Genomic DNA, 25,663 nt, shown 5'->3' with positions numbered 1-25,663 from the left:
GAATTAAATAACCTTGGATTGTTACTCTTTGTTAATTTTTTGTAAGATAGAAAATTCTTGAACATCTGCTGTAAATTAAGAACGAATACTGTATTAGGGCCTAAAGTTAAACATGCATGTGCATAATTTTATTGTGAGTAAAGTTACACATATGTAAGGTCAAAGCCTTAGAGTACTAGGCACTTCAGTAATGGTAAAATGACTGACTCTGCCCAAACGGGGTTACAATCTTAAATGGACAGTATACAGATGATGAATGGGATGTAGCAAAAAGCAAATGGTTGAACAATGAAGTTGAGAAAATGCAACAATTTTCGTTTTGAACATATAGTATATTAATGGTGTCAGCTGTATTGCTGATGCCTACAACTGTAAATGCAGATCACCTTCTCTATTCCTTGTTTAACTAGAGAAATCCCTGAGAAACTTAAAATGATGAACATTTGCCCTGTTGCTCCAGGTGCCACCATAGCTAAACAGTTTCCATATACTTATTCAACAGCAGTGATATGGTTCAGTCAGCACAGAAAAGCATTGCACATGATCTGTGCCTAAAAGCAACTGTGGAGTCTATTTGTTTCAGTAGACTTTCACTTTTTGGTTAGTAGTAGTATACCGCTTAAACACTTTTTTTTTCCCCTCCCTCACAGGGTGTTCCTGTAATGGCAATAAGAAACAAAATGATTTCTGAGGGGCTAGACCCAGATCTTCTTGAGTAAGTAATACTTCTATCTTTATACTAGAGTTGGAGTACTACACACTTAAAGCTTCAGTCATGCTGTCTGGAGTGGATAATGACCGAGAGTGCCTATCCCAGGGCAGGTACCTCAAACAGGTAGTATGTTCTACAGTTAGATTTTACCAAGCTGGTAATGAATGTGAACTCCTGGATCACTAGAACAGTCTTACCATGGAGTCACAGATAGTCCCTTTGTATTCTCCAGTCTATCGTGCCACCCCAACCAACTGGATTTAGTGATAAATGGTCACTTACACCAAAAATTCAGGTTGCTTTCAGTCCCAAGAGACTAGTCACTTACCTCAGATCAATTTGAACCCTAGACCTTACACCAAACACCATGCCTGTAGCCAATCCTATGATAACCTATCTGAAGGTTTATTAACTAGGAAAAATAAATGTGTGTTTAAAGCAAGCAAATACATAAACCTAAATGAGTTATCTAAATCCAAAGTGACAAAGTTGTTTTCTGCTGAAAGGAAGGAACCCATGGTAGTTTTGAATTGGCACATCTAGATATATTGCCAGCCAGTAGTGCTGCTTCTGATTGATTTGTTGGAGATGGTGTTTTTTCCAGAAGAGTAAACAGCATTACTTTCACCAGCGATTCCTCAGTGATGTCACCCTGTTCCTGGAAGTTGGTCTACTTCTGTGACTATTCTCTTGCCAGCAGGCACAGCAAGGGAATTACTTGGCTGATTCAGTCATCAACCTTCCTTAACACCTTTGTGGCCTCATCCAAGTACCATAGAATTCTGTTAGCTTATTCATGAGCAGCCAGTGGAAGGGAGCCAAATGGAGTCTGGTATCTGGCTGTGCTAGCTTGGGCCCAGAGGTGTAGAATGCTATCACTTTCTTTCTGGTCATAGAGATGTTCTGTCATGTAAAAGGTCGAGTTCCTCTGGTGACCACCTGCTTCATCTAGTGACATAGCAGTTTGTGTCTCCTGCAGCTCTCTATGGTTGTGGCGTGCTTCAAGGGATAGCTGAAGTGGCCATAGAGCTTTCTAGTTGTTGACAGCAGTGCCTGCAACTTTGCATCCCCATCCAGAAATTCCCTCACAATCAACTGGAGGCAGTGAGCAACGCAAGGGACATGTGAAGCCACCATCATGCGCTGCTTTTTTGATGCTCACTCCATTGTCTCTTGCCACAAACCCAACAAAGAGATTGAGGGGCTGTAGGCACCCTAGACAGTACACAGTTTGTCCAAGATGTTTGGGGATTTGTGCTGTTTTTCAAATCCAGATACACAAAGCGTGGCATCCCATCAATTGAAGATGTTCATGTTGCTGGTGCTATGGTTAGTCTTCCTCTTGCTCATCTAGTGGACTGTAAGACATGTAGTTGTCTGACCACTAGTCCACATATCCATGATTAGGTTCATGCTCCCACCTTCACAGTTAACCAGTTCAGGCTGTGCTGCACTTCTCATAGCAGCACCAAGGTCTGGCACTGCCTTTTACACAAAATAAGAGCAGCTAGGGGTCTGCCACCTGGGGGCAACTGCAACCACAAAGCATCTGAAGCCCTCGCCCTCCATGTGGGAAGAAGGAAGCATGTCCATGGCCAATATTCTCATACATTCTCTGGTCAGTTTCATTGTTGCATTCATATTTTTTCTCCCTACCTCCCTTAGGGTCTGTTGAGTGGTGCTGCAGGGCTTAGCTGACAAAGTTGTGGAAAGTATTGGTGGTGTCACAGTCAACATCTGCTCTTTAGAAGTCACAGTGCCTTTTAGCTTTCCTCCATGAGGTAAGGAGTTGAAGGAGCTAAGGCTGGCTCAATCACAACCCAGTCTCTCCCTCTCTTTGCAGAGCTGGCAAATGGCACTGGTAATGTCCACAGTATCAATTTTGGAATGTTCCCAAACCTGCAATGCAGTTGCTTATTTGCATTTTGCAGGAAGGGATTGGAGGATTATAGCTCGTAATGACTTTTGCTGCTGAGAAAAATGCACAACCTTCTCCCCCTGGAGTTCCCACCAGAGCTATGTCAAGCAGAGATGGAGGCAGGTTCCTCTTTCCGCATCTCTCCCCGCCCCCACACTGCACCTGAGAGCTGAGACTACCAATACCAACCACATCCTTTCTGGAAGTGAAATAGTGAAACAGAATGTTTAGAGGAAGCTGATGGTCTCTGGCCAGTGGCCTGCTGCTGTCTCTCAGCCTTTACAAGAACAACTTCATGTGATGCTGGATTAAGTGGAGGCGTGCCACTATTCTCACCAGCATCAGCACCACCCCCATGCTGAGTGGTCAGCTGTGCCCCAGGGAAATATTCCTGTTCAGAGGAGCTGTGTGCCTTGGACAAAATGGATATTGGTGGTTCCCATACCTTCACTTCCAGATGTGTATGCTGCAGAGCTTCTTCACTCTAGATCACTTTTGGAAGCTTGTCTGTTTAGCACTCGAAAGTGTACCATGCAAGAACGCTATTTGCAAACAGCCACATGCTGCAGTCTCCTGGATCCACTGAAAAAGACTGGTTTCAGAGTAGCAGCCGTGTTAGTCTGTATTCGCAAAAAGAAAAGGAGTACTTGTGGCACCTTAGAGACTAACAAATTTATTTGAGCATAAGCTTTCGTGAGCTACAGCTCACTTCATCGGATGCATTCAGTGGAAAATACTGTGGGGAGATTTATATACATAGAGAACATGAAACAATGGGTGTTACAATACACACTGTAACCAGAGTGATCTCTTAAGGTGAGCTATTACCAGCAGGAGAGCGTGGGTGGGGGGAGGGAGGAAGGAACCCTTTGTAGTGATAATCAAGGTGGGCCATTTCCAGCAGTTGACAAGAACGTCTAGGAACGTTCGGGGGTGGGGGGAATAAACATGGGGAAATAGTTTTACTTTGTGTAATGATCCATCCCCACTCCCAGTCTTTATTCAAGCCTAAGTTAATTGTATCCAGTTTGCACATTAATTCCAATTCAGCAGTCTCTCATTGGAGTCTGTTTTTGAAGTTTTTTTTGTTGAAGAATTGCAACTTTTAGGTCTGTAATCAAGTGACCAGAGAGATTGAAGTGTTCTCCGACTGGTTTTTGAATGTTATAATTCTTGACGTCTGATTTGTGTCCATTTATTCTTTTACGTAGAGACTGCCTGGTTTGGCCAATGTACATGGCAGAGGGGCATTGCTGGCAAATGATGGCATACATCACATTGGTAGATGTGCAGGTGAACGAGCCTCTGATAGGCTTGAACCATGTCAGGCTTAGGTGAAATCAATGAATTAAATAAGTCTTCCTTTCACAGCAGTAGAACCACCACAGGTACAGGGCTCAGAGAGAGAACCTGTAATCTACTATGCTGGGAGAATCTTCTCAAAAAGATGCTGATGCAGAAAGCAGGCTGTCTTCTCTTCTTGCAGGCATGGCCTCACGCAAACACAACCAAACCCTCGGTCACAAGAGTGAACCAATTTGAAACTGTGCAGTCAGCCAATCGGTGAACACACAGGGCATCATGTGACCAACTACAGGAAAAGTTGGAACAAAATGGAAAACTCAGAATAATGCTTGTTGGAACAAAATGGTAAAACCAAAACAAAATAAAATTCTCAACCTTTTAATCATTCTGAAATGTTTTCATAAAAATAGTTTCAGAAAATTTTTAGTTTTGAGAAAACTACATATTTTTTTGGCAAAAATTTCAACCAGCTGTAGTACATACCTTGTTTTGAACAGCCTATCCTGAAACAAGCACTTTCTTTTAATAAGGTAAAGATTGTGTCTTTAGAAATAACTACTAAAATACTATACGCTAGTTTGATCAGTAAGACTGTTTTAAAAAAACCCCATACAGTGGAAATGCAAGGTAGATGTTAGTCAGCAAAACCTTGTTTGAAAATCCTAGGCACTTTTTGTCTCTTAAAATGTTACCACTTATTACTACATTTTTTGTAAATGTTCCTCTTTTATGTCTAGGTGTATAAGGCAGGATTCTAACAGTGAAACTAAACTAGAAAAGGCTGCCCATTAGAAGTTGAAACATCTTCCTTATTTTAAAATGCCATGGATATTGGCTTGAAAATGCTGGGAAAGAATTGTATCATTTGGGATCATCCTCAACCCCTTTTAAGATTCCGCAAAGTACCAACATTCAGGCAGATGGTCTTAAAATTGTTGATATGGAAATCTCTATGTAGATAACTTACCTGTACAAAACAATCTAATGTTTGGCAAAGTGTTTGTTTGCTTTTAAATCTGCAAGCAAAAACTTGAAGGATTCTTCCTGGGGAAAATTTGTTTTGAAAAACAGACGCAACTTGCAAGCCTTTTGGTACCAAAACAGGTAGTCTTCCCTTCTTTCCCAACCCTTCCATTCGCCCTGCAAGAAGGGATTAGAGAAGGGAGGCCCACTCCCAGGGCCATGGAAATCTAACTGTCGTCCTGCATGGCAGTCACACTATCGCTAGAACTTTAGCTTGGCCTGGCCTATTCTTCTATTCCCTTTTTCCTCTTTTTAAAAAGGTATTGTGGCATTTTCTTCAGTTTTTGTACCAGAAATCAGGTGATCTAGTCTCTCTCTGCTGCTTCCCAGTGTCTGAAGTGACTTTTCTGAAGGCAGCACTTTCTCTCTCTGATTGGAAAGAGATGCTGTTTCTAGTGGGATGTAGTTTCTCTTCCTTCTCTATAATCTCTCCTCTCCACTATTGGCCTGTGACTTTTTTAAAATTCCATATTGACCTTAGCTCTGAATATTTCCTCCCTTCGTTCCCCCATGCTTCCTTATTTTTTATTTTTCTTACACATCCTATTTTGTCCTCTCCTGTACTTTTGAACTTCAGGGATTAACCACTGTTGCCCTAATCTTGTCTGCGGGTCTCTACAGATCAAATTGCTGCAGTGCCATGGTAATAAGGAATAATCCTGAGGGGTGCTGTTCGTCTGGGATGTGCGTGGGGAAAGCAGAACCTTTATTGTTCTGTGTTTTCATAGGGCTATAACACATCAAGTGACTCAGTGTGGGCACTTCAGGCATCTAAATCAAATGAATTCAAGTGGATTTAATATGTGCAAAATTGAGGCTGGAAAGCACCTCTGTGGCAGGTATTGGGAGATGACCATTAGATATGGGATACTATGGCACGATTGACTTGGCAGTTATGATATCTGATACTATATTAATATATCTTGCAGGTGATAATTAACTATGAACTGAGAAGTTGGTTTTCATTCATTTGAACCCTCCACTACTTTCAAATATAGGTACCTTCCATCCCTGTGTACACACTTAATGTCAAATTGTACCAAGAGTGATGTCCCATCAGGCACTTATTTTTGTCTCATTTCACAAACTAAGCAGGATTGAGCCTGGGAAATACTTGGCTGGGGGACTTCCAAGAAAAGCAGATTCTGCAGGAAGTGATACTGGTGATTCATTAGGTGGCACACTTTCCCCAGAGTTTATACAGAACAAATATTCTGGCATGGTCTTAGCATATCTAAGAATACACTACTTTCTGTATTTCAGAGTAAATGCAAGAAGCTTGACCGCTTGTAGTCATTGAAGACTTTCTGCAAGTCAGATTTTTCAGTCCTGGTATCCTAGCCAAATTCCAGTCTGAGTAATTAATTGTTCTTGCCTACCTAAAACTATCCTCCTGTTTTAGTTATGTACTGTATTCACTTCCTGTCGTGTATACTGTTTTCACTGCTTAATGGTGCACATGTTCCATTCTGTAATGGTCCTAGAACTCCTGAAGATTGTATAAGAATTTGGATTAATCAATAGTGTCTGCTTTCAGCTGTCTCTTCAGGTGCCAGTCAAACTTCTTTTAGCGATTTAGGAATTTTCTGGTGATCTCTTAATGTGTCTCCAAACTGAACTCTACTGGGTCTTCAGAGCTTGCAGTCCACTGGATTTTAAGTTACGCATCAGTAGAAAATGAAGTGGTTCTAACCCAATATATTTTTCTTAGATTGTAAACTCAGGTTTTGTTTTTAAAATGCTGTGTAAATTTATGGAGGAAAGCTGCTAAATAAACCAAGCTATTAGTAGCATTTTGATATTTTTTTTTTCCCCTGGAATTTAACGAAGTGTAATCTTTCTCTTCACTTTTTAGGACACCAGATGCCTTGGTGCCTGCTTGGGGAGATGAAGTGAATGCAGAAGAAAGTTCTGACAGTGAATCTTCATTTAGTGACTAAAGAGACTGATTTCTGCCTTAGAACTTCTGATAAGTGCTATATATTCCATGCTTTATATTATAGCAGGAGAATAGTAAATAATTATTCATATGGCTCAAACAAAACCAAACACCTTTTTTGGTGCTCTGGTCCTCATGTTCTCTTCCAGGAAGTTTTAACAGACAAACACATTCAACCTGAACTAAGAGCCCAATCAGTATAGCTCATAATGCATTATCACAAGCTGAGAAGGCCTTATACAAGATTCTTCTGTCTTTCAGAAGTAAAAAATACTATTTATATATTAAACTGTCATTTGTGAAACTCTAATAAAGACTTTGGTCTGATGATTAGACTTGTAATTTAACATTTTGTTTATCTAAATTCATTCTTCCTATCCCATAGCTTGCAGGCTAGGCTTTTCAAATTGGAATGGCCTAATTTCAGACTGATGCACTGTAATGTTTCTTATGCTATGATTTTATACTTAAATGATGCAGAAAGAAATACAAAAGGTAGCTATTTTATAATGAACACAATGAGTTCTGTATTGCAAACTGATCTAAAAATCAGATATTCAAAAAAATTAACTCTAACTTTCAAAGTGTAAACTGCTATTCTGGCTTCAGACTAAATTTGATATAAAGTTTGATAAAGAAATTTCTGTGTTTTAAAAAAAAAAAAATGAATCTGTATAAATCCAGATTAGACTGGAGTACAAGGCTACCCAACTCCAGCGAGTTGTTTTGAAAATGGCATTGTGAAATGGGTTACTGGAAGATTATTAACGGAATACTTAAGCCTGTCACCACTTATTCACTGTGACAAAGGTCAGTAATAACCAAAAGTAGAAACCATCCTCTGATAGCTGTTTGACTCATTTGAAGTGATCTGTGGTCTTAATCCATCTTCTGTTGGACAAGAAACCCTCTTATAATTGGTGTCCTTTTTGATAGTTTCAGCAGAGAAGCCAAGGATTCATTTTACCCAGACGATAAACCATCCTCTCACCTCTGGAGGTGATGTCTTTGAACCAGCGTAAAGCTACGTGGGAGGGCTGGGGAGGTATGAGGAAACCCGTTCTGTGCCTGACTTATCCACAGAGCAAATATCTTTTTCTAAAATTCTTAATTTACTGTATTGACCAAACAGCATGAAATTCTGTAAGACTTGTATGATACCATGTGTTTTACATCAAATTCTTCAGTGTACTTGGTCTCAGTGAGTCGCAGTTGAATTCCTACACTGAAATATTAGGCTAAGTGCAGCAGAACTACTAGATTGGCTGGATCTTTTAAATAACATCTTTTTGCATTCATCTTAAAACAGAGGGAAGACTAGAACTGCAGCTTTGATTATGAGCAAACGTATCAGGTTTTATTAGAGAGCTCATTGCATCCTCCTGCCTTGAGCAGTGCTTCAGATAAAGGCTTTGCTCCAGCAAGTCATCGACTCATTATGTAACTTTTAAGGACAGCTCTTATATAAGCACAATGGGAAGAGAGAAACTCTGGCCTGGTCTACACTTAAAAATTAGATTGGCAAAGCTATGTCACGTAGGGGATGTGAAAAAATTCACACCCTTGAGCACTGTAGTTGAGCCGCCTTAAGCCCCAATATAGACGCAACTAGGTTGACAGAAGAATTCTTCCAAAAACCCCTTCCATCGCTATAGAAAATTTCTACACTATGGCATTACAGTGGCAAAGCTGCAGTGCTGTATCTGTGCTGCTGTAGCTCCTGTAGTGTGGACATAGCCTCTCTGTATAACCTCTACATTTAAAATATCTATAACCCATATGAAAACCTATGTGCACTAAAGAATAACTAGTGAGTTTTAATAGATGAGCAAATGCTAGCTTAAACTTTAAGTAATAAGTATTAAGATACGTTAGCAATAAATAGTTATTTCAGAACTTAAATGTTTGTTGTAATGTTCTTTCACATATACTAAAACACTGGTACTTCATGAAGTCTATTTGAAACTGATTGAAGCGCGTGTATATAATTAAAGCTATGTTTTGTAAACACGTTGTGAGTGTTCATTGTATAACCAATATGAAAATCTTTGGTCTGACTTTCACAGAAATGTCATAATCTTATTTAAAACAAGTTAACATTTTTACATTTCATTTTCTCATTGGTGGAGTTGCACAGTGATCACTTTACACAGTTACATAAGGCTAACTGTGGAGGATTTGTAAAGGTAAATTATTTTATTTTTCTACATATCTTGATTCTGAATGTGCTAAAGTAGTGATAGTCTTGTGCGGAGGGGAAGGGAGGGGAGGGGGCAAGATTTTTAAAAAGAGGAGCAAATAGACTTCTCAGTCCATATTTAGACAATTAAATAAGTGACCTGACTCTCAAAACTGCTGAGGATCCAGCAGCTCCCAGTGAAATCCCAGTAGTGACCTGCATTCTTGCTTTAAGTTGATGGTGGCTGCTGGGTGCTCAGCACTTTTGAAAGCCAAATCCTGTCCTCTGCCTCTTTTTTCCATTGTAGATACACCCTAAGTGAGCAGAGGATGGGCTCCTATCAAGGGCAACTTCATGTTAGGCCCTGGCAAGAGAAACTACTTTGCAGAACCTTGTCTCTTCTTATGGATTCCAAGGCCAGAAGAAACCATCGTGATCATCTAGTCGGACCTCTTGTATAACACAGGCCATAGAACTTTCCCAAAATAATTCCTAGAGTAGATCTTTGACTGTATTTCTAAATCTTGATTTAAACATTTTCAGTGATGGGGAATCCACCATATCTTTGGCAGATTGTTTTGACCTCGCTCACATAAAGGGTCACATAAAGGGTGGGGTTAGTGGTTAATCTTTAAAATGGTTACTCGCCAAACATAAGATACAACATATCTAACTCAGATATAGCAGAGATTATTCCTCAAGAAGAATTTAGCAAGACCATTCAGAGGTGGTTTTAATTTGTTTTTGTAATGCCACTTTTAAATTAATGTGAATTGAGTCTGTTTTAAATTAAACGATTTTTTTCTCTGGTCACTAATAATTGAACAGCTGAATTTCTTCATTTACTTCAAAAAACATGGATTAAAATGTTTGTTTTTAATGGTGGCATTTCAGACACTTACGACTGACAAGCCTTAAATGGAAGCTTGTATGTGACCATAACTAGTATTTGCTATTGGGCATGCTGCAATCATTTGTTTTTTCGGGTACCATTTCTATGCAGGGGGAGAGGTCAGCCCTTTACAATGGTGTCATGCAGTTCTTTTGTATGGTTTACACAAATCTTGGTGCCATCTGCACTTCAGTTATTATTCCCACTTCAGTGGGAGTATAACTTTAACCTTGAAAATCCTAAACATGCCTGTTGGTTTTAAACTGAAGTGTAGAAGCTGAAATAACTATCCCCTTCCTCTTAGCTTCAGTGAGAGATTCCCCCTCTCCCCTCCTCAACTTCTTTGGCTCCTCTGTTTGAATATGTGAAGTCTTGCCCTCTCCACCTGAATTACCTGAGCTGCCAATCACAATCCTGCTCCTGTGATGCCAGGAATGTGCCGTTCCCACCTGGCCTCCAGCCTCAACTTCATCTGCATGCTACCACCATCTCATTGCTGAGGCAGGGGCTGTGACTCTGCCAACAAGGGGAAGGGAAGCACAGTGCACCTTCTAAAACAATGAGTACTAAGTATGGGAGACTGGTTTGGACGAGATAGTTTCAAAATTGTTGCCCTAGCCCTCTTTCCTATCCTAGAATCCTCTAGTTATCTGGTTTTAACTCTGGTTTGTTCTTAAACGCTTCCTGCAGGCTAAACCTATTCCATTCAGTAAATATTCATGGTCTTCTCCATGTCTAGTTGGCAGCCAGTATCAAGCGGAGTGCCCCAAGGGTTGGTCCTGGGGCTGGTTTTGTTCAATATCTTCTTTAATGATCTGGAGAATGGCGTGGATTGCACCCTTGGCAAGTTTGCAGATGACACTAAACTGGGAGGAGTGGTAGATACATTGGAAGGTAGGGATAGGATATAGAGGGACCTAAACAAATTAGAGGATTGGGTCAAAAGAGATCTGATGAGGTTCAACAAGAGCAAGTGCAGAGTCCTACAGTTAGGACAGAAGAATCCCATGCACTGCTACAGACTAGAGACCAAGTGGCTAGGCAGCAGTTCTGCAGAAAAGGACCTAGGGGTTACAGTGGATGAGAAGCTGGATATGAGTCAACAGTGTGCCTTTGTTGCCAAGAAGGCTAACGGCATTTTGGGCTGTATAAGTAGGAGCATTGCCATTAGATTGAGGGACATGATCATTTCCCCTATTCGACATTGGTGAGGCCTCATGTACAGTACTGTGTCCAGTTTTGGGCCCCACACTACAAGAAGGATGTGGGAAAATTGGAAAAAGTCCAGTGGAGGGCAACAAAAAAGATAAGGGGGCTGGAGCACATGACTTATGAGGACAGGCTGAGGGAACTGGGATTATTTAGTTGGCAGAACAGAAGAATGAGGGGGGATTTGATACCTGTTTTCAACTACCCGAAGGGGGGTTCCAAAGAGGATGGAACTAGACTGTTCTCCGTGGTAGCAGATGACAGAACAAGAAATAAAGGTCTCAAGTTGCAGTGGGAGCGGTTTAGGTTGGATGTTAAGAAAAGCTTTTTCACTAGGAGTGTGGTGAAACTCTGGAATGGGTTACCTAGAGAGGTGGTAGAATCTCCTTCCTTAGAAGTTTTCAAGGTCAGGCTTGACAAAGCCCTGGCTGGGGATGATTTAGTTGGGGATTGGTCCTGGTTTGAGCAGGGGGTTGGACTAGATGACCTCCTGAGGTCCCTTCCAACCCTGATATTCTATTATTCTGTGCAATGCAAAACAGCGCGAGAGAGTGGTTCATCTTGGGTCCATGCTAGTTTCACATAGTATTTTGTTCAACAGAAAGGCCAGCTTTCCAGGTAAGCCTGCTTTAAAAAGAAGTTGCTAGCAGCAATTTATTGCTAAAAGATGCAGTAGAGAATAAATGAGGTGAAAGACATTCAGATAAAAATACACCTTTCTGCATCTTACATCTATAGTCTTAGATATTTTTAAACTTCTATCTAAGGCAACGCTACATTTTATAGGCCGGAGGGCTATTTCAGTTCATAGCTGGAATAACTCTTTTAAGGTACTTACAAAACCTCCATTGCTGCAATATCTGAGTGCTCCCAATCTTTATTATTTATCTTCACAACATCCCTGTGAGGTAGGTAAGTGCTATTATCCCCAGTGTGCCTCAGTTCCCCATCTATATTGAGTGGCTTAGTGACTTGCCCAAGGTCATATAGGATGTCTATGGCAGCAAATTGAACCTGGGTCTCCCAAAGTCCTAGTCTAGCACCCAAACCACTGGCCTGTCCTTCCACTCAATTCCCCTGATCAGCTGCAGATTGAAAAGAAGTTTCATGGTCCTTCTTGCAAGCTGACATTATTTGTTTTTGATTTTTAAATATCTAGTGACGGGTGCGAGGATGGGGACACTTGGTTATGCACTGATATGAGATGCTTCAAGCTCACAGCAACATTTTAATCTTTTGTGCAGTTGCTCCTTTTAATATGTTTCTATTGCTGACTGACTTGTTTGTTCTGGATATCAGGCTGGGAAAACCCCATTGCTGCAGTTGAATTTTACAGTCAGTGCCTAATGAAAGGAAAAGATAACCAGGCTCTCTGGGGATTTTTTTTCCTGTTTTGTGAATAAATGAAATAAATAGTTCTTCACTTCACTTCATGGTCTGCTGCTTTGTCAATGAAGTAATAAGAACTTCATAGGCAATATAATACTTGGTCACTAGGATCAGCATCAACACTCATTTGCAATCTAGTACATTTACTGAAATCAGTTTTGCTTTTTATAGTGGTGGCATGGCAGAGCATTGTAAGTAAATCACAGGCTTAAGTTTCATCAGGAATCTAGCCTCCAAATTCATCTTGGAATTTCTATATATAGCTTTATCTGCAGAACAATGTACACATGGTTCTTTTAATTATTTCCACCAAATTTGGGATCTTGATTGCAGGTCTCTTTATGTCTCATGTCTAAAATGTCATGCTATTAATACTTAACATGTATGTAGTGCTTTATATGTTCAAAGCACTATATAGGAACTTAGGAATTGCCATACTGGATCAAACGTGGTCCACCTAATCCAATATCTTGCCTGACAGTGGCCAACACTGGATGCTTCAGAGGAAGGTGCCCTCCATATGCAGGTCTCATCCTAATCCCTAAAAGAGATTAATTTAAACCCTGAAGTATGAGGGTTTCAACCTTTCCAAATTCTTTTGCATTAACTGTTATACCTCTGGATATTCTTGTTGTTTGTATAAATATTGAATCTCTCTAACTAATAAAATATTCCTTTAAGGAGGGTATGTAAGTTATTTTGTTGATAGGGAAACTGCGGCAGAGAGGTGAAGTAATTTGTCTGACTGCTTGGAGTGTGGGTGACAGAACTAGGACTGGAAGTTGACACGTTCCCAACCAACTCTGTATGTTCATGATTTAAGAATAGTCACTTACACCAGTGGCTTTCAAACTTTCCAGACTACTGTACCCCTTTTAGGAGTCTGATTTATCCCAAATTTCACCTCACTTAAAACCTACTTGCTTACAAAATCAGACATAGAAATACAAAAGCGTCATGGCACACAATTACTGAAAAATGGCTTACTTTCTCATTTTTACCATATAATTAAAAAATAAGTCAACTGGAGTATAAATCTTGTACTTGCATTTCAGTGTGTAGTATATAGACCAGTATAAACAAGTCACTGACTGTATGAAATTTTAATTTGTATTGACTTCGCTAGTGCTTTGTAGGTAGCAAATATCTAGATGAGTTGATGTCCTCTTGGAAGACCTCTGTGTACCACTGGGGTACATGTACTCTGAGAACTACGGGCTTAAACCACTATTTAAAAATACTACTCTAAATTTAAATCCAAAACTAGACCATGAGTATGGACAAAATGCATCAGGACAACTGTATATTTAGTTTAAGGTTTTGTTTTTTTTAACTTGGATTGGAAACAACCGAACGTGCCACCATCTTCAGCCTGAGCAATCTATGGCACATCTTCAGGTCATATTTTTTTTTAATGATGTTGAGATGATAAATGTTAGAGATGAGTCCAAAGTAAAATCCTGGATCTGAACAGCCATAACCTTTGAGGAAATTTGGGTCTTGTACCTATATTAATGACTAGTATCATGTCTCTGATGGACTGAACTTAAACTCCGTATCCGAACATCCTTACACTTGAGGAAAGTATGGATCTTGGCTGTTCTGCCCTTTCTCTATATAAATGACAGAGGAACTTCTAGTTGAAAGTTGTAATACACTCCATCTGAGGATATGTGCTGTGTTGTTTAGCTTGATGGTCCTTTTTTCTTCCTGAATGTATCTTTGGACTATGTCTATGAAGCCAAAAGCCCTAGTAAAATGTTCATAATCTTGGAAGCAGCCTCTTATTGGAGAAGTGCAGGCTCATAAAGCGAAGAAAGTGAATGGAAAAACAGTACACAGAGAGGAAGAGATGGAGGTCAAATATTTTTGTACATACATATGGATTAGTACTTGGTCTTTGTTTATCAAAATCTGGTCTAAATAAATCATAACTCTTTTATATAAACTTTTCTGTATCCACAGCTCTGTAGTAACAGTGGCTTTACCACATTGTCACATGAAATCTTGCAGCACAGTGAGAAACTGAGTATTGAATGATCCTACCATCACACTGCTGCCAAGAGAGAGAGACTATGGAATGTTTTATAAGACCTATCATAAATGACAAATCTAGCAAAGGATACATTCTTCCTCTCTGCTTTCACATGTGTGCTCTCTAATAGTTTGCTTACTTCATTCTCCAACAACTTTATGCCTTATTCCCACCATGAGTCTTCCCAAATGCTTAGTTATGTTCTCATAGAAAAGTCTCAAGTTGATACTAGTTTTGAGGACCCATAGGAATCTTTCCTTGATGTAGGAAACTAAACACGCACGGTTAATGTTTTAACCAGTTATAGATTATGTATCCCCCTGCTTTCCAAATGAACACTTGGTCTTGCGGTCTCCAGTGTGTCTATTTAACAAGAAGAAGAGTGTGGCAAGGGGGAGAGTGGAAGAACAGGGAAAGAGTTTCTGCTTTCCTCAGTTACTGCATCTTGGGCTATTTGTTCAGTGCTGTGATTCAGTGAGTGCCAGAGGATGACGTTGGAGGACTTCGCCAAGAACCCTTGAGCAATGCTAGATTGTTTACCCAGACTAATGCTGGCATTATCAATGGCAAGAGATGAAGCTCCATGATCAGTCATTAACAGCCATTATCTGCATATTCTTTGATTAGAGTGGTAATGGCTCATAATACCATTGACCTACGTTCAGTTTACTTTATAGAACAGACATTGTATACAAGAGGCTGGCACGCTCACCAAATTACAAACATATTGAAAAGATTATTTCCAAGCAGCTGAACACATTTAAAAATGTCAGTAATTTTCTTATTGCAACTCGTGTTCACCTTCTGATTTGGCATTAGCATTCTCATTACCGTTCATTCTAAATTCTAGCCTTTTATCCAGACCTACTGGGATTCTCACCCACAAGACATCAGTGTTGTTGATACAACATCTTGCCTTGAGAGCCCAATCCTTTTTCATGTTAGCTCATCATCCTCCAGTTATTGTCCTACTCTACGATGTATTTTGTACAGTATTTTGGTATTTTCAGAAAGTATTTGGTTAAATATATTTTTATTTTATTGCAAGACACTTAGCCATCAGAGCAGCACAGAGTTCGGTTTCTCTTATTAGCACTTAGATTGGAGCTTCAGCAGAGGTGAGGGGGGGGGAAGGGATAGCACAACCCTCTTTAGAAATTCAGTAGATACAATGAGGGGCTTAGTGCTTGCTGTAGGTTTCAGAAAAGCTTCTGTTCTAAACCCCTCTTTTCACACACCTAACTTCCCAAAATATTCATCTTTTTAGTTCAGTTTTTCTAAGTCCAAACAAATCCCTTCAGCTGTTTTTGAATTAGAAGAGAGATGGGGAAAAAATTCTTTCCCATTTTAAAAAAAAAATCCAACCATACTTTATTTTTGTTACATAGAGCAATAGTGAAAAGAGATGACATTCTAAACTTGGCTCTGAAACAGTCTTCTCTCCATCCTCCACAGGCAATCAGACACTCCCTCTGCACACCTCTCTCCAACAATGCCTTACTAAGGAATCCCTCCCCTCTGATGCTCCAGGTAAATTATCATAATTCCAGGAGTCAAATCCTTTATACTAAGAAAATGACCTGTTGTCAACAATGACCCCAAATAACTCCCCTAGTGGGATCTCTTTCCCTGAAAATCTTCAAGCCTTTATTTCATAAAGAAGTAAAACAGGGTCCAGATGTGCTTTTTTTATTTAGTTATGTTTTTACATTTGTTTTTGTCTTATTTTCACTAGTTTTTAAATTTTTGATAACTGCAGTGGAACCAGAAACTCAGCTGGTGTAAAATGGTATAGCCCCTAGTGCAGTCAAAAATGTACAAAATCAATCCACTAAGATTAATTATTAGTCTTGGGCTGTGGCAATTCCAAAGTACAACCAGCATTATTTAAAAGAAAGTTGTATTTATTTGCAAATAACAAAAGTAGGGTATCAAGGCTCAGCTACACTGGTGACATTAGATTAGCAGATGCTGACTGTGCTTTCCATAATCTGCATTCTTTACAAAATGGCTGTAACACATTTATCAAAATGTTCAGCTTGCTTTCATAGCTGGAGTAAATTGTAAACAAATGGTAACCACATGTTGTTTACAGCAGAATAATTTCGCTTTGTTTGGTTTCATTTGTGCAACCTCGGTGAACTACATATGGTTTTGGATCTACTGGGTATCCTCTCTTTTTTTTTTTTTTCTTCTTCTTCTTCTTTTTTTCTGAAAAGCCAAAAAATTAACAAAACTGAGTATGCAGCAGGATTCGTTTTTAACCATACTAGTTGGTAGTTTGATAGAGTAGCAACAAAATTTTTAGTGACTGAAAATTAGTAACAAACATTTCTTCTGTCTTAAAAGCATTTGAAAGAACGCTGTTAGTGACACATGTTACTTTTCTATAATTACTCAGGACCAGTGCTGAATGCCCTCAGCTCTCATTGAATTCAGTGAGGGTTGAGAATATTCAGCACCTGATCCCTGATTCAGCAAAAGACTTAAGCAAGTGCTGGGATTTAGTATGCGCTTAAAGTAAAATATGTGATTAAGCGCATCCTCGCAGGATTGGGACCCAAATGATATGCTTTCTTGAAAATAATTTTAATTGACGTGCAGTTTCAATTATATTAATAGTTTGTTGTATTAGGAAAAATACCATTTGTAAATTAAGCATGTTATAGTCATCTCATCAAAGTAGAATCAAGAAATCTGCAACCTCATTTTACTCATAACCTGGTCAATACCTAATACAACCCAAACCAGATTCAAACTATAATGGGGCATATGAGCCCTGTAAGAATAGAGCTGGCCAGAAGACTCGGTTCTAGGGAGCTGAAATGAACAAAGGCCCAGGAAATGGCCTGGTAGTTGAAGAGAGGAAGTGGTCCCAAGGAATTAGGAGTTGGATTTGGAGGGTGGGGAGGACTCCAGGACACAGGTTTGTTTGTTTTTAAGGCCAGGGAGCAGAGCCTTGTAGTGTAAGGTTGGGCAGGACTCCCCTCTCTTCCAGCTAATCGGGAGGAACTCTCTGGAAAATATAGAGAGAGTACCTTCTCTCTCAGAACAGGGGCGAAAGAGGCTTTGGCTGACAGGTTTGGCAGAGAGAGGTGGAAGAAGTAACATTTATTTATTTTATTTCATTTGTTAATGAACTGACCTTGAGAGAGCAACCAGTATACAAGGCCGACAGCCAGCAGGCTTACGTGTTGGTGGTTTTGGGGGTTTGTGAAGATCAGAAGTGGCCAGAACCGCAGTAACTGCAGCAGCATCCTAAGAAGGTTCCAGAAAAGGCGGCAGCAGCAGAACTCTAAAGGTCACCATAGCAATAGTTTCCATAATAACCAAGCAACTACCTGCAGGCAGCAACCCTCGCTACCACAGCTTCTGAAGTAGCAGCTGCAGTTCAGCGTGCCACCTTTATCTTCCGCTTGTGTAACATCTTATTGACAGAACAGAATCATAGAATCATAGAATATCAGGGTTGGAAGGGACCCCAGAAGGTCATCTAGTCCAACCCCCTGCTCAAAGCAGGACCAAGTCCCAGTTAAATCATCCTAGCCAGGGCTTTGTCAAGCCTGACCTTAAAAACCTCTAAGGAAGGAGATTCTACCACCTCCCTAGGTAACGCATTCCAGTGTTTCACCACCCTCTTAGTGAAAAAGTTTTTCCTAATATCCAATCTAAACCTCCCCCATTGCAACTTGAGACCATTACTCCTCGTTCTGTCATCTGCTACCATTGAGAACAGTCTAGAGCCATCCTCTTTGAAACCCCCTTTCAGGTAGTTGAAAGCAGCTATCAAATCCCCCCTCATTCTTCTCTTCTGCAGACTAAACAATCCCAGCTCCCTCAGCCTCTCCTCGTAAGTCATGTGCTCTAGACCCCTAATCATTTTTGTTGCCCTTCGCTGTACTCTTTCCAATTTATCCACATCCTTCTTGTAGTGTGGGGCCCAAAACTGGACACAGTACTCCAGATGAGGCCTCACCAGTGTCGAATAGAGGGGAACGATCACGTCCCTCGATCTGCTCGCTATGCCCCTACTTATACATCCCAAAATGCCATTGGCCTTCTTGGCAACAAGGGCACACTGCTGACTCATATCCAGCTTCTCGTCAACTGTCACCCCTAGGTCCTTTTCCGCAGAACTGCTGCCGAGCCATTCGGTCCCTAGTCTGTAGCGGTGCATTGGATTCTTCCATCCTAAGTGCAGGACCCTGCACTTATCCTTATTGAACCTCATTAGATTTCTTTTGGCCCAATCTTCCAATTTGTCTAGGTCCTTCTGTATCCTATCCCTCCCCTCCAGCGTATCTACCACTCCTCCCAGTTTAGTATCATCCGCAAATTTGCTGAGAGTGCAATCCACACCATCCTCCAGATCATTTATGAAGATATTGAACAAAACGGGCCCCAGGACCGACCCCTGGGGCACTCCACTTGACACCGGCTGCCAACTAGACATGGAGCCATTGATCACTACCCGTTGAGCCCGACAATCTAGCCAGCTTTCTACCCACCTTATAGTGCATTCATCCAGCCCATACTTCCTTAACTTGCTGACAAGAATGCTGTGGGAGACCGTGTCAAAAGCTTTGCTAAAGTCAAGAAACAATACATCCACTGCTTTCCCTTCATCCACAGAACCAGTAATCTCATCATAAAAGGCGATTAGATTAGTCAGGCATGACCTTCCCTTGGTGAATCCATGCTGACTGTTCCTGATCACTTTCCTCTCCTCTAAGTGCTTCAGGATTGATTCTTTGAGGACCTGCTCCATGATTTTTCCAGGGACTGAGGTGAGGCTGACCGGCCTGTAGTTCCCAGGATCCTCCTTCTTCCCTTTTTTAAAGATGGGCACTACATTAGCCTTTTTCCAGTCATCCGGGACTTCCCCCGTTCGCCACGAGTTTTCAAAGATAATGGCCAAGGGCTCTGCAATCACAGCCGCCAATTCCCTCAGCACTCTCGGATGCAATTCGTCCGGCCCCATGGACTTGTGCACGTCCAGCTTTTCTAAATAGTCCCTAACCACCTCTATCTCTACAGAGGGCTGGCCATCTCTTCCCCATTTTGTGATGCCCAGCACAGCAGTCTGGGAGCTGACCTTGTTAGTGAAAACAGAGGCAAAAAAAGCATTGAGTACATTAGCTTTTTCCACATCCTCTGTCACTAGCTTGCCTCCCTCATTCAGTAAGGGGCCCACACTTTCCTTGGCTTTCTTCTTGTTGCCAACATACCTGAAGAAACCCTTCTTGTTACTCTTGACATCTCTTGCTAGCTGCAGCTCCAGGTGCGATTTGGCCCTCCTGATATCTTTCCTACATGCCCGAGCAATATTTTTATACTCTTCCCTGGTCATATGTCCAACCTTCCACTTCTTGTAAGCTTCTTTTTTATGAAAGGCCCATCAGACGTAACAGAGGGAATTGAAGAAGGAAGAGCGTAAGTCTGTTGTTGTTTTTTTTTTCTATTACTAAGGAATGATTGAGTCGGTCTGTCCATAAAGCTGGATGCCCTATTGTTTGAGTGAAGTCTACCCCACCCCATTCTGCGACTGGCTGATCACCGCTCACAGAATGGTAATATTTAAATGCAATTACATTGTAATTATTGTATCGTCTAGATGTGATACAGGAATATTCCATATAATCTGTCTTTTTTATTTTGGTGCGACGCTTTTATTATATGTATACGATGCTTTAAATGTAATTCTATTGTGTTTTACTATGTTTTATGTATTCTTCCTTGCTTTATTAAATACATTGTAACCACTATTTTTTAAAAAAATAAATACATCTTTTGTTTTTGAAGAATTACTGTTTGTGACCATTTTTGAGCAGAAGTCTGTATCCGTGTCTTTTCAGGGGTTAGCAAGACTAGCTTGCTCTGGGGAACCCTCTGCATGTCAGAGACAAGCCTCTTGGTAACACCCTGACAATTCCTTTAGGACGGGCCACAACCTTGTTACCCTTTTGTTAAATTAGAGGCGCTAACATAATTAGTAGTAATAATAAGTAGGCTAACATAATTTGCAGGCTTGTGCTCAAGACGCTAAGAGCCCCCACACAAATTTATAGGTAACGTAATTGCTATCTAAATTTAGGTAACAGTGTGTTGGGCTTATATAATGAAAAGCCCCAGCATAACATATCTATGCAAAGGCACAGAGAGATTGGAATGGTGAGGGAGAACAGGGATGGATCAAGATGCTTGTGAAGGGGTCAGAATGAGGAGCCTCACTTGTGAATTTCCTGACTTTTGTGGCTTTTTATCTCAGCCTTAAAGTTTCATTGTTTGGAGGGGCTGGGTTACTGATTTTGCAGATCTTTATGCAGACTTATTCTGTTACTGAGGCTATTAGCAATGCTTTTTTTTTTTTTTTTTTTTTAAAAAGCCTCATTTAGTGGACAAATGTGAGTACAATATTATTATAGGCTGAGCTGGTAATGCTACCTATTAAGGTTGGCTAACACTTCTCATTACAAGACCCTGTTTGCTTTAATAACATTGCCAAACTTTAACCATTTCGTTTGAAACTTTCTATGACAAGATGGCTGAATTTTTTTCTGGAAAATGTCAGTCAAAACAGTTCAACCATTTTCAAGGACTAGATTAGAGAATATGTTGTTTTGACTATGGTAAAAAATAAATAACTTTTCTTTGGAGAAGCTTTGGTACCTGCATGCTTTGGGACAGGCACTTGAAATTTGGAAGGGAGGTGACCTTTCTATCAGGGATGTGGCTTTTTGCCTTCCCTGTGAAAATCCAGTCAATTTTGGCCATGTTATAAGCCTGTGAAAAATCATAGCTCATATATGCTTAGTAGAGACTTACTAGAGCTTCACAGCTACGTTTCCCAGTCAGTCTGAATTTGGCATGCTTTCCCTATAATGGCTGCTTCTGGCCAGGCTTGGGCTGGGCACCAGAGCTGAGAGCAGGGGGCCTCTCTTTCTTATGCTCTCAATGAGCCCCCTGGTGGGCTCAGGCAGTAGAGGAGGAAGCTACCTGATTCAGATGTAGAGGGAACAAGAGCTGAACCTGGGAAGGTGGGGAATAGATTTGGACATAGAGCCTGGGGGAAGGAGTAGACTGACTAGAGCAGAGTGGAGGTGGAAACTGGGACTGGTATATGTGGGGAAACTGGGACTGATTGGGCAAGGAGACTGAGAGCTTGGAAGGGAAATAGGGGGACAGGAAGCTAGTGGAGAAAAGAGGACTGGGAGCAAATGAGGAGACTTGTGTGGTGCGAAGGCTAAGACCAGCTGGGCAAGGAGATTGGAACTGATAACTGGTAGATGTGGGCAGGGCAGACAGATGTGATAAGGAATTGGAGTGCAGGGGGATAACTGCCACTGGCTAGGCAAAGAGACTGGGAACAGGGGAGGATCAGGGGAACATGAGCAGGGGCAATGATTGGAGGATCAGGGAATGAGACAGATCAGGCAAGGAGCTGGAAGCGGGGAACTTGGACTCAGAGCAGGGTGGGACTGGAGTGGAGAGTCCAAAAGGGTGAAACTAGAACTTACTGGGAAAGGAGACTGGGGGCTAAGGTAAGTCTGAAGAGAGGAGACTGAGGCTGGGATAAGGAACTGTAGGTGGGAATGGAATCGGGATGGGGCAGAAGAGGTCAAGCTTGGGGGAACAGGCAGAAGAGTCCCCAGTAGAGCGGACATCCAAAAATCTTGGGTTCTATTCCATGCTCTGCAAGTATGTCACCATTCTTCTGCTGGTAGCGAATGTCTGTGAAAACCCACTGGGCAAAGTGCCCCATTCCCCCCCATAGTTCAGGTCCACATAGACGATAACTTTCTACTACTATCTTTTATACCATTAGCTCTAGTAGCAGAGATCTATGTGCTGGATTTAAAAGTTCTAACCCTCCTGATAACCCATGTGAGTGACAATATGGTGCCACATCATGGAATTTTGTTTTTTCAGTTTGCTTTTTTTAAAACCTTGGAAAATACACTAACTTTCTTTGAACATAGTTTATTAAGTTGCATAGTCAAGCAATCAAAAGTTAGGAATTGCCAGAATTAAGGTTGCCTGTTCAACTTTAATGCAGTCTACTTATGCAAATACATTATGTTCCAGTCTTTAATGGCATAAATCACATACTGTTTTTTTTTTTTCCCAGCGGAACCCTGCTTCAGTCAGTGCACAGAATGGATCGGCCCCAGGGATGAATTAGGGTTGCGTGATGGAGGCTGTTTTCAGTAGGACCCCTTCCTCATTTGTTGCAGACATTGGAAGGTGTGTCATGGATGAGGCAGGGGACTGTGGTGAAAGAGACGATCTTATGGTTAAGGCAGTTGACTGCCACTCAGGAGAATTGGATTGTATCCCTGCCTCTGCCATGATTGGTGAAACAGATAGGAGCTCAGAATCCAGGATGATGGATGTGGCATAAGAATCTACACAGACCTGGATAGAATGGAAAAGCTACAGGAGAGTGATGCGTGCCATTCCAAACTCATATTGGTAAAATCTTTATACTGTATCACATGTATTATTTGCATTAAAAAGTGTGGGGGATTGTATAAAGAGATGACTATCCCAAAATTTTGCTTGGTGTCCTCTCTTTAACAGGAGCACCAAAACAACAAGTATATTACTGTATAAAACTGTCGCAACTGGGCAGGCATGCCAGCAAACTAGAAACTGCCCAATTAGGTTATAAAAATTCTGCAGAACTGGATATTTGTATACATCAGCTAAGCTCTCTAAAACTAACTAAAAAGAAAAAGGCATCAGCATTTGAAAATTAGCAAGGAACAATATCTTGTTAGTAATAAAGCTCCAGTGAGAAGTAAATATCAGATCTTTATTTCTAGCTAACTTATTTAGAGATTTTGCTAAATTCCGTTTTGTTTTGTTTAGATGGCCTAATTTAACAGCTTCCAGTTCCAGAGGCTGCTGGTTTGGGTACAAGTGACTCATAAATAAAAACATGTTTCAGAGAAGGAGCCGTGTTAGTCTGTATTCGCAAAAAGAAAAGGAGTACTTGTGGCATCTTAGAGACTAACAAATTTATTTGAGCATAAGCTTTCATGCGTTACAGCTCACTTCATCGGATGTATTCAGTGGAAAATACAGTGGGGAGATTTATATACACAGATACATAGAGAACATGAAACCATGGGTATTACCATACACACTGTAAGGAGAGGGATCTCTTAAGATGAGCTATTACCTGCAGGAGAGCGGGTGGGGCGGGGGGAAGAGAGAACCTTTTGTAGTGATAATCAAGGTGGGTCATTTCCAGCAGTTGACAAGAACGTCTGAGGAACGGTTGGGGGGCGGGAAATAAACAAGGGGAAATAGTTTTACTTTGTGTAATGACCCATCCACTCCCAGTCTCTATTCAAGCCTAGGTTAATTGTATCCAGTTTGTAAATTGACAAACACCTACAAAGATCTCTATCAAGCATTTTTACAACTACAATACCCACCTGCTGAAGTGAAGAAACATACTGACAGAGTCAGAAGTTTACCCAGAAGTCACCTACTACAGGACAGGCCCAACAAATTACACAATTAATTTAGGCTTGAATAGAGACTGGGAGTGGATGGGTATTTTAGTATTAACATTCCTTTGTTATAGATTAATGGATATAGGCCTTGGATTAAGGGTTCAGCTGGTGAAAGATACCAGGGCAAATGTTGCAGACTAGCCAATAAGGAAGAGCCACAGATAAAACAAGGGAGAGCTGTAAGGGAGGGATAAAGGAATGGCCTTGAGACATATTTTGCTGCTTTATGATAGTCAAAGAAGATCTGAGAACTATTTTTATTTAATTTCTGTTTTTACAATGGAAGTGTAACCCCTTGGGATTTAGAGAGCATGGCTTCTTTAAAACATCCTTAGGCAGAGGAAATTCTGGTTGTTCCAGGGGAGGGGAGTCGAGAGGGAGAGGAAAGGGGTATGTAGGTGTCTGTAGCTCCAGACAAGAGGGCCAACAGCAAGCAGGCCCTCATGTCACAAAGCATCCAAGATCCAACCTGAAGACCAGGAAGGACAGAGCAGCCGATGAGGGACATCCCAGGACAGGAACCAGGAGGAATACTGTGCCAGGAAGAATCACCTGGGAAGGACAAACCAGAGTTAGACTTAAAATCACTGTCACCCACAACAGTATGGGGCTGTGAGCACAGGGGCTTGTGACCTTGCATTGGGAATAAGGAGGGAGGCTGTAGCTAGTAAAGTGGGGAAGTTATAGTGCTGCGGTTTTGTGGAGAGTTGCAGAAGAGGGCATCAGAGAGAGTGCTTAATTTTTGCCGGGGGTGAGCCCCAGTACCTCTCGCCTTGGCAGTTCATAGCCCCGGCACCTCTGAGGTTGACATGTCAGTTATGAAAGTAAAAAAAATTGCTTGATCCCTGACACTTCTTTCATTACAAATTAAGCACTGGCCAGAGGGATTTGTTGGGGAAAGTTTACTGGCACCAAAGACACCAGGAACACCCACGACTCACTGCCTGAATGGAACTCTGCGCAGGGTTCCTGAACTCTGAGTCTAGACACAGTGCTTGGCATTTATCTTCTTATATTGTGACACCACTGGGCCTATTGGTCCTCATGTTGATATAACCCTATTTTACTACTCACCCTGTCTTTCCCCTCTGCTGTTTTTCTTCATTCATTCACCTATAAATAAATATTTCCCTTCCCTATTGTCATAAACATACAGCTAAGGGTAGCATAAAATCCCTCCTTTACCTGTAAGGGGTTAAGAAGCTCAAATAACCTGGTTGGCACCTGACCAAAAGGACCAATAAGCAAAAAAGATCCTTTCAAATTTCTGGGGGAAGGGGTTTTTTTGTGCTCTCTTGTTTTCTCCGGGACAGAGAAGGACCAGGGCAGGAAAAACCATCTCCTAAAACCCTACCTGAAATAAGAATGCATCCGATGAAGTGAGCTGTAGCTCACGAAAGCTTATGCTAAAATAAATTTGTTAGTCTCTAAGGTGCCACAAGTACTCCTTTTTTTTTTTTTTTTTTTTTGCGAATACAGACTAACACGGCTGCTATTCTGTACCTGAAATAAGTATCCAAGATTACAAAAATTGTAAG

The 25,663-nt window shown here is 41.0% G+C and overlaps 1 protein-coding gene across 10 annotated transcripts in view; it reads left to right on the top strand.

Annotated features, from left to right (window-relative positions):
* Window positions 1-8,907, top strand: part of WASHC3 (WASH complex subunit 3) — a 37,482-nt gene extending 28,575 nt beyond the window's left edge. For 5 of the 10 annotated variants that reach the window (XM_043519278.1, XM_038374434.2, XM_038374415.2 and 2 more), the window contains 2 exons: window positions 651-715; window positions 6,814-8,907. In XM_043519278.1, coding sequence (XP_043375213.1) covers window positions 651-715; window positions 6,814-6,898 — 150 coding nt within the window. In that variant the 3' untranslated portion in view covers window positions 6,899-8,907. Of the gene's footprint in view, window positions 1-650; window positions 716-5,887; window positions 5,957-6,813 lie in introns of all 10 variants that reach the window. The other 5 variants (XR_006282861.1, XR_006282860.1, XM_043519302.1 and 2 more) reach the window with 3 other exon arrangements.
* Window positions 8,908-25,663: the final 16,756 nt, after the last annotated feature.

Source organism: Dermochelys coriacea, chromosome 1 (assembly GCF_009764565.3).
Source record: "Dermochelys coriacea isolate rDerCor1 chromosome 1, rDerCor1.pri.v4, whole genome shotgun sequence".
NCBI lineage: Eukaryota > Metazoa > Chordata > Testudines > Dermochelyidae > Dermochelys > Dermochelys coriacea.
This window is presented reverse-complemented; position numbering and strand designations above follow the sequence as displayed.